Source organism: Austrofundulus limnaeus, unplaced genomic scaffold, assembly GCF_001266775.1.
Source record: "Austrofundulus limnaeus strain Quisiro unplaced genomic scaffold, Austrofundulus_limnaeus-1.0 Scaffold52, whole genome shotgun sequence".
Classification (NCBI taxonomy): domain Eukaryota; kingdom Metazoa; phylum Chordata; class Actinopteri; order Cyprinodontiformes; family Rivulidae; genus Austrofundulus; species Austrofundulus limnaeus.
This window is the reverse complement of record NW_013952454.1, coordinates 8,275-18,022: the sequence shown is the minus strand read 5'-3', so window position 1 is coordinate 18,022 and position 9,748 is coordinate 8,275. Positions and strand designations below refer to the sequence as shown.

The following is a 9,748-nucleotide window of genomic DNA, read 5'->3' as shown; positions in this document are numbered from 1 at the left end:
ACACACGCGCACCCCCCCCCCCTTCCCGGAGCAGCTCACCCACTCTCGTCTCTTTTCCTCTCCTCTCCTCAGTCTATTAAAATAAATGCAGCATGCGGGCATTTGTTTCCATGTATCCATCCATCCATCCATTTTCCATTTTCTGTACACGCTTCTTCCTTTTCAGGGTTGCGTGGGTCACTGGTGCCCATATCCAGCAATCACAGTGCGAGGGGCGGGGTACACCCTGGACAGGTCGCAAGTCTATCGCAGCTGTTTTGATTATTTAGAAGTAAAAATGTGTTACAGGCTGCGATGTGCACTGTCTGTAATAATAATATGCTATTGAAGGAGACCATTTACTTTAACATGGGTTCATAAAATAATTATGCTCAGCATGTGATCATTTTAAGATAATCTGGTACAAGATTTCACCATTTCATGTGGCAGCACGGCACCTCTCCAAGACCCTGAACGTTAAGTGAAGACATGAGGTCAGAGGTGTTAAACTCCAAGTTATAAAGTTGATTCAAGCCAAAGGCCATTTTTTGTTAGTATTTATTGATTTATTTATATTTACTTTCTCTGTTGATATTTCCACACCAAAATCAAAGTTTTCTTGGTTTGAAAGTTTTCCAACTATCATGAGAAGAATGCACTACAGTGACAGAAAAAGAAACCATAAAACTATATTACATTTAAATCATTACCTTTGGGGCCAGATAAAATGTTAATGATGGGCAGATTTGGTCCACGGGCCTTGGGTTTGACACATGATGGATAGATGGATTTTTTGTTTTTAGAAACTCAGTTCTTTGTTTGGCAACATGTTCTCTTTTTCAAGAGGGTATATCAAATTGTTTTTTTAGTAATATGTAATTTTGTACTAATGATGATTAAGTAGAAATGAAGTGTACATAAATTTATAAAAAAAAAACAACAAACAAAAGAGACAAACATATTTTTTTCATTTCATGTGTATCTTTGTTGTCTGAAAATTTCTAATAGTTTGTTTATCTTGTTTATACCTGTGCAATTATTTTTATCTTTAGAGAAATAAAATGGTTTTCTGAATAAATAYATCAGGAAGGAACAAGAAACATTAATGTTAATGCAAAAAGTATCCATGACATTTTGCAAGATTTTAGTTTTATAAAGAGGCATTCCTTAGGTCAGAAGGACTGATGTACATAATCAGGTGGTGTCTTGTGGTGGTTATTGCACACTATAAAACTAGTGAGAGTTTAAATGTAGTGACATGTTACCCCAGTGGCGGAGCCAGACAATTTTAATTGGGGTGGCCAGATTGGGACCACTGGTCACATAGGGTTGGCCCAGAAAATGGAAATTACTGAGAGTCTAATCATGTTTCTTGTTTCATTCTCTCGTTAATTTACATGATGAAAATTACCTATTTGAGCAGCGCAATTGAATTGAACATTCTGCGTTTAAAATTCATCAAAATGTTGCCGGGAAAGTGGTGGGTGGGGTGGCCAAAGATTTTTCTATGGTGGCCATGGTCAGCCCTGGTTCCGCATTGGTGTTATCACATTCTTATAATATATTCTTCGTATTTTTAGATTGATGTCCTCTATCCTGATTTAAACATCCCACAGTGTGTCCAACCATCAGCACCTCAGAAGAATGGACAAAGAAAAAAAGATTATTGTCTTTGGTCTGCTTTTGGCGGGTAAAATATTTTAAATTTTTCAGTTTTTTTCTAATTGTTAGTCATTTTAGACCTCTCATATCATACATATTTTTCAGTTGTTTGCAGCCTTGTGTTCTGTGACAAGTGGACAGCCTCTGTAGAAGAACAAATTGATGCCGTGGTGTCCACTTGTGTTGTGGTGCCATGTTCATTCAGCCATCCTGGAGGAGAGCTGCCTTCCTCCAGACTCAGAGGCATCTGGCATCGTAAAGGCGATCAAAGCCAAATTATCTACCATGACGATCGATCAAGAATCTTGGACAGCTTTAAGGAACGAACAAAGATGTTGGGAAGTCTGGGTCAGGGAAACTGTACCTTAGAAATTAGGCCCGTTAACGATCATGACAATGGCCCTTTCTGTTATCGAATTGAATTGGTTGAAAAAGACAACAATAATCCCACTTCTGACAAGTTCTCCTTCACTCATAATTGTGTTAAACTCAAAATGATCAGTATGTCACCATCTTTTCATCACTTCATAAATCATTATCATTTCAATTCAATCAATTCACCCTTCGACTGACATCTTTCTTGTTCATTAATAGATGAACCTCCAAAACCTGTCCTGACTCATCCGGAGACAGCCACCCAGGGAAAACCTTACACGGCCATGTGTTCGGTCCGTCATACGTGCCAATCACAGGCACCTAAACTCATGTGGAGTCAGGGTACTGAAGAGGGGACCCTCACTGTCCATCAGGACATTCATCATGGAATCTGGGAGGTGGAGTCTATCCTGACATTTATTCCTGAGGAGGAACATGACGGCACTGATCTGACCTGCACAGCGACATTCAGTGGAGGGCGGACATCATCCACCAGCATAACGATCAATGTAAAACGTGAGATTTTCTTGTTTTGGTTATTAAACATGGTTTGATGAACTTAGTTTTTGAATAACTGAACTGCTAAACAGAAAAAAATCTAATAATGATGATCTGTTGACAGGTACGGTCAACTTTAATCACATCATCATTCCTGTAGCAGTGGCAACCAGTATTATTGTGATCTTTGGACTTTTCTGCATTGTCATGGTGAAAAGATACAAGTGAGTAATGACAAAATTCAGATATGGAGTCTTTGTTTTACCTGTAAGATTTAGGCAAATATAAACTTATTGGTACCACTTTATAACGACTACACCTTATTTATCCTTACTTAATCATTAATAAATGGTTATTTAACATCGAAAACATTTAATTAAGGATGATTCATAAGCTATAAAGTAACACATTTATTAATTCTTTACACCTTAAAGGCCAATTACTTTCAAAACCAACATACTCATGTATGCTTAATAGGTCATTAATGAACTATTCTACAGAACGTGTGTACATGTATGTTCACATAAATGTACTTTTACACCATGTGTTAGACATGTATTAATGTTTGGAGAATGTCTGACCTCACAATGGTTTAGGTCTGATTTCCACAGGTGAAAAGGAACTTGTGTCCTTTTTTCTACATTAACAAATACTTAAGAAAGAATAGTTTTCACTTAGGAAGGGTTCACAAAAATACTTAACTATTTACTACTACCTTAAAAAGGGGTAATATGCTAAATTGATTTATTAAATAATAATAAATATAGCATTAATTATAAATAGCAGAGGACCTAGGGAAGAACCTTGTGGTACCCCCTAAAATTCATGTGAATCCAGCTAAGCATTTTAGTAGGTTTTAAAACTAGTTTCAAGAAGTAATAGAATTTGGCTTTGTTGTATCACATTATAACTTAAAAGTTGTGTCAAACTCAAATTGTGTTTTATTGTAATTAAAAGCAGAATTTATTGTATCGATTTATTTCTAAGACTGTGTGTTCTTTTGTTTTAGGTTTTACAATCTATTTAGTGCACAAATTACTTTGGGAGTTACCATTCAATTTAAAGTTAAAATAATAATGGAAAGGGGGTTGGGTGTTTTATGCAAAATTWAATTTTTGAGCTTTATCATGTATATAATGTTATAATGTCATTATCTCATCAAAAACATACCCAGAGTGTTGCTTTAACTCATTCATGCATGTTTGAGAAATCCTTGAATCTCCTGTTGTAGCCATGTGGAGCTGCCTAAACACTGGCTGGTATAAAGCACCACCTCCTCKATCGAGTTCCCGCCCCACAGAGCACCACTGCTCTGAAGCGTTGTTGTGAAGACGTGAAGTGGGAGGSTCAGAAACTTTAAGAGGTTTTTAAGGAGCAGCCAGTTCGGATGTTATCAGTCCATTAAATGGATGCTGTTATCAGTCCCATAGAATGGCTTCAGATTGTCACGACTGTGCCGCCTAGTGGGTTATCCATAGAATGGCTTCAGACTGTGTACCTTCTAATCCGTTGGAAGGCAACAATCTGCCAGTCTACTTTAACCTAGTCCAGGTAATTTTCTCTAAAATTAACCTTAGTGGGTTTATGCCTCACATTAACCACCTGACAGTCTGTACACACAGTATGTAGAATAGTTAATTCATGAGTTATTAAGCATGGATAACCAATGAATTTGGTGGTTTTGGAGGTAATTAGCCTTTATGGGTAAAGCATTATTAAATGTGTTAATTTATAGTTTMTTAAATATGAATCATCTTTAATAATGATGCTTTCAACGTTAGCTAACCAAATCAGGTGTATTTATTATAAAGTGCCACCAACTTGGTAATTTTCAACTTTGTTTTCTTCCTGAAGGAATCGCATTGCGGAGCTTCAAAATCAGGATGGCAGGTAAAATTATTGTAAAGCAGATCCATTCCATTACACAAACAACAACAACAACAACAACAATAATAATAATAATAATAATAATNAAATATTACATGAATTTGTAGCATTTAAATTTACTTAACAAAAGTAAGTGCAAATCGTTTATAGGATTTTCTCAAGTAAATCTTACAAGTTCTTTATAACCGTGTGCCAAGACTGACAAGACTGAGAACAAATTGACACATTTTTCATGACGCAACTACATCAACCAGAGCTGATTTYGCAGGTTCAGATGGACCATGCAGAGGCCTTTACTCCTGTTGGCATGAAGATTAATTTGTTTACTGATTTGTTTTCTTCCCAACAGAAAACAGGCTAATGACCGACCAGGACCACCACCCCGACCAGAGAAAAGGTGGGTATTTAATGTCACACTGAGACCTGTTTAAACTGTTTTGCAAGGGAAGAAACTTTTCTTAAGCAATACTATATTTTGAACTGCAAAATGTTTTTTTAGCTGCTATTTCTGATTCATCTCAATCATTGTACATGTATACCTGATGCATGCATCAAAATCAGTGAGATGACCACTCAGCTCAGTTAAGTACAGCTGCAGAATGATAAGGTATGTTACTGATTAGTATCACCCAGTGCCAACAAAGAAGGGCCATACACAAAACTTTTCATTACCCAATGGTTTGAATGAAACACATAACACGGTCTGCATGCCTAGGACTGACTCACAGGACACACAACATATGGGGTCCAGACAATTATATGTTTAAAATAGTGATGCACCGATATGAAAATTTAAGCCAACATCAGTATCCGATATAATTATTGCTGTTTTGGCCGAAAACCAATATTTATCGATATTATACAAACACAAATTATATTATACATATTATGCATAAACACTCTTGAGTCTTTTTTTGATATCGTAAATAAACTACCTGTTCACCCTCATTACAACACTCGGTAGTGTTATTAATATCTATGTATTGTGGAGGTGGAGCTTGCTGTTTTTAAAACCCTGCCAGCCAATTAGCTTGAAGAAGACACATCWATTCGCTCGCTATACTTTATTAACTGTTGGAGTCAACCTTATTTAAAATGTCCACCAAAGCTAATCAACCTTGGCGCAAACAAAAGTCGGCATAAAACTTTAGCATGAAAGGAATGCTAGTTTAAAAAGTAATTTTCACTAACAATCATAAAAACGTGTTCCTGTATTTCACACTTTTACAGGCGATCCATGTGGGACAGATTGTCCAGGTAAGCTTGGTTCAGACATTTTTCTTTTTAAATTTCTCCCACTTTTTTATATATATATTTATACTATTAAACATATGATTTAAAATGCACAGGAGAAATCCTCAGGGAAACAGGAGAACACCTCCAAGGCCAGAGGAACGGTACATATAAGCACACTGCTGTTTTCGAAACTGGACTAATTCATTCGACTCACATTATAAACACTGTTGGAGCCTTTTTTAATCTGCCGTATGATTTCCGTATTTACATTCTTTTTTCAGAAGATCAGAGGAAGATCGTGTGGGGTGGAACACTGAGAGGTGGATCAATTTCATACAGTAGATGTTTGTTACACCCGTTCAAATTTAAGTTTCTGTTCAATGATAACATTTTTCTTTTATAGGAGGTCATTCTGGAACCGATTTTCAAGGTACTGATTTCAATTTCATCATGAAAATAAATCTTAAACATTAATTTCAGAAACCAAATTCATCATAAGACCACTCTTATTATCTCACAGACGTCTGGATGACCGCGCTAACTACAGCGTTGGTTATTTGTAAGTTTTTATTTTTGTCAAACAAACATTTTTACAGGCAGATACACACAAAAAGCTCCTTCTCTATGATTTTCCTCTTCCTCTGTTTCCAGAAGGACCTCTGACACTGTAGACTTTAACACCCACACCTCTAAACCACGATGTCCGTCACCAAAGAAGTGAGTATCCCTTAGAGGCTCTAAATGACAGCTGTGATTCATTTAGTTGATTAGTAATTATCTGCTTCCTGATTTTGATCCAGTCAGAAAAGGCGACCTGCTCCTCCAGCTCCTGAGGTCAGTGATGGTCTGATGGGGTTTAGTCTCCATATTGACCTCAACATTTATGGAACAAGAACAACACATTATTTTTGTAGTTTTATACCTTGATGAAAAATTGACTTTTATTGGAAAAGTAGACATCGTTTGCRTCTATTGTTGTCATTTCAGTTAACTGTTGTGACATTTCAGGAAACTGCAACCTTACTAACAGTTGTTTACCTTCACWGTAAGGTTTATTTTGTGGGAAATAAACAGGTAAAGTCTAGAATTTTTTTCTGACTGTAGTTTTTCCTCAAATTTGTTCCAGGRTCTTTGTCTCTACGGCAACATCTGAGACAGAGACGGTCTTGGTGTCATCCTGGATAATTTTATTCCACATAGAAAATATTGCTCCAGTATTAATAATGCTTTATTTGTTATGCTTTTTCATGCTCATTTAAACTTTTCTTCTAAGTAACGTAGAARAAAGATGCTAAAAATAAGTATTGCACAATAAAGAAAAGTTCAAAAACTGCAAGCAGTCTTTGGGTTTGTTTTTGTTTCAAACCATTGTGTGTAATATGCCAACAAAACTTGCAAGTGAAAGTTTAAAGCCAACCAAACGAAAGAGACACCTGGAAACTGTCCACAGTGAGGTGGTTAATAAACCACTCGATTTTTTACAAAGAAAGGCACAGGAGATAAAATCATCTGCTGATCTTCTTTGCAGAAATGTGACATTGAATGACAAAGCACAGCTTGCATCATACATGGTTTCTTACCTGGCCACAGAGAAAAAAACCCTCACTCAATTGCAGAAAAAATTAATCCTGCCTGCTGCAATAGACATGGTTAGTGCAATCATCGATGAAAAAACTGCAGATCAATTAAAWTGAGTGACAACACAATTTCCAGAAGGATTACTGATTTTTCAAGCAACTTTAAGGAGCAACTTCTTTCCAAACTGAAGACGGCAGGGGACTTTTCAATTCAGYTGGACAGAGAACTAAAAAACTAACTCATAGGAGTTTAATCATTCCTACCAACAGAACTCTGTTCGTTTAGAAAGTCATTTCCATTGTAAGTCACTTACTTTTTAATCCGAATCACGTCCGCAGTCGATGTTCAGGGAAAAAATGGTTGCGGTTTCAATTGTGAGTCGGGGAAAAGTTTATGTCATGACGTCAGACGTAGGATAGTACAGCTGCATGAAACTTAATTATTTCACTTGGACTGAAAGTAAAAGTTTATTTCAGATGAAAATGTGTCAATTTTAAGTTTATTGAACCCATAAAAGCAAGTTACCTAAACTAAACCAAACTAATCAAGTTAGAAATAAATAAAGTCCCAGCATGAACTATAGCCCAAATACTCTTTTTAGAGTGCAGGAGGGCCTTCCCAGAACTGGGAACCTGAAGCTGCCACCGAAATGATATCCTCATCACGGACCACACCTTCTGGCTCAGAAGGTGGAACCACACTGCCACCATCAGCATGGAAAGACTGGAGGAGGGCCTTCATTTGGGCCAATTCAGACTTCAGTTGAACCATCTCCGTGGACAACCTTTGTGTATCAGTTTGTCTGGCTCGCTTTGCCGGGACCTCTGTAGCCATAATAGCCGACCGCTTCAGGCACGTCGCCTGTCCCGGTGTCAACGGGCTCTGCTGCACCATCCCAGTCAGATGGCTGCTCCAGCACAGCCAAGCGCTCAGTCTGACAGTCAGTGGCATAACGGCACAGTTAGAACACGCGTCTTCTGTCAGCGCCTCCCTCAGAGAGAAAGGGTTATCTGCGGAATCAAAGTGGGCGTGACACAAGAGTGGGYGTGTCTAAAGCATAAACACTGTGGGCTATGAGACCCACATGACGGTATCCTAGACCTCAGCCTGACCCTGACCCCAACACTAAGGTTAACCAGGAGAAATGTGGCCCAAGTAGGGGTCTCCAGAAAAAGTGGTGCCGTACAGTAACACCCCTTTTGTTCTTGTCCAATCAGGTGGTGCCATACGGTGTCGCCCCTTTTTTGCTTGTCCAGTCAGGTGTGTCCCTTTAACAAAGTCCATCAAATCAGGTGTGTCGTTTTAGAATCGCCTTTCGTTGGGGCACGCTCACTCTCCGCAGAGACCCCTACTTGTCCTCAGATGCTCTACACCGAGGCAAGAAGGACACTCGTCGTGCCTGTCATCAGGCTGGGGCGGAGCCAGACAGGTCGCACAACACAAATTTTCCAGCATCATACTGCTGCAGAAACTGTGACCGAAACAACTGAAAAAAGTCACTCGAGCAGAAAACGCTACCGGTGAGTCCAATTAAGCCACAACAATGTGACAAATTAAAGCGAACAGTAAACTACTGTCGTTGAAAAGAATTAAACAAACTTACCAGTCGTAGCTTCAAACGACAACTGCTACCTGGTAGGAGAAGCTTGTGCAGCCCTTGGAGAGTGGACTCACCCACAGCTCTGACAGAAACACACGTAACGGTCACGAGGCTTCTGGCAACAAGCAATAAAGAAGTGGTAACTACAAAGCTGTTAGCTTTAGCACGACCACCGGTACTCCGTATACCTGCACGCGAGAAGAACAAAAGGGACTGAGCGTCGGCTATCACGTGACTTTATACAGTCATGTGGGTCACTGGCAGGTGACAGGTGACTTTGTTAGTATTAATTCTCAACCTGCGCAAGAATGATCATTCTGTGCTTGAAGCACCGCCTCTGATGGTCAGTAGGGATGAAATAGAACCAACACCTAAAAACAGCAAACTCCACACAATCATTGTTTTTATTTCCACTCTGGCTTCCTCCTGTGTGCTCCTGTTTTTGTATTTTGCTGCCGCCACGTCGGCTTGTAATTTAATAAATAGTTTTATTTACTTTGAACCTGCCGTTCTGCCTGCTTCATGGGTCCAACCTCAGCCCTCAAACCTGTTACCCATCTTATAAAAACTCCAGTGTAGCACAATCCTGTCATTCTGTTTAGATTTGCAGTAGACTCATCTCAGAATACAGTTAATAAACCTTTTTATTTTTTCCAACCAGCCCTCGACCTTCAGAGACTCTCTGCACAGAAACAGGAAGTGGAGTCAGACTTTATTTTATTTTTTCAAATATGCCTTTAATGAAGAAAAAATTACAAGGAAGCCAAATGAGAACTCCATTTGTTACATCAGACAGTTGGTGTAGGGGTCACCCTGGTGAAAAAAAAACTTTTCTATTGTTTATTTTCTTTGTCTTTGATTTTATTTTTTTCACTTATAAGAAGAAAATCATTTTAAAGTGTTTTTATTTTCTTTAAGTGAATAGGACAAAGT

At 38.3% G+C, this 9,748-nt stretch overlaps 1 protein-coding gene across 1 annotated transcript in view; it reads left to right on the top strand.

Annotated features, from left to right (window-relative positions):
* The window catches only part of LOC106517679 (myeloid cell surface antigen CD33), a gene marked incomplete at its 3' end in the record, with an annotated part of 47,473 nt that extends 41,002 nt beyond the window's left edge, over positions 1 to 6,471 (top strand). The window contains exons 3-15 of the mRNA XM_014008659.1: positions 1,560 to 1,669; positions 1,747 to 2,142; positions 2,236 to 2,532; positions 2,639 to 2,738; positions 4,369 to 4,404; positions 4,751 to 4,798; positions 5,632 to 5,658; positions 5,751 to 5,798; positions 5,919 to 5,957; positions 6,041 to 6,067; positions 6,158 to 6,196; positions 6,289 to 6,354; positions 6,438 to 6,471. Of these exons, the coding sequence (XP_013864113.1) occupies positions 1,624 to 1,669; positions 1,747 to 2,142; positions 2,236 to 2,532; positions 2,639 to 2,738; positions 4,369 to 4,404; positions 4,751 to 4,798; positions 5,632 to 5,658; positions 5,751 to 5,798; positions 5,919 to 5,957; positions 6,041 to 6,067; positions 6,158 to 6,196; positions 6,289 to 6,354; positions 6,438 to 6,471 (1,203 nt within the window). The remainder of the gene's footprint in view (positions 1 to 1,559; positions 1,670 to 1,746; positions 2,143 to 2,235; positions 2,533 to 2,638; positions 2,739 to 4,368; positions 4,405 to 4,750; positions 4,799 to 5,631; positions 5,659 to 5,750; positions 5,799 to 5,918; positions 5,958 to 6,040; positions 6,068 to 6,157; positions 6,197 to 6,288; positions 6,355 to 6,437) is intronic.
* Between the last annotated feature and the right edge of the window lie 3,277 nt (positions 6,472 to 9,748).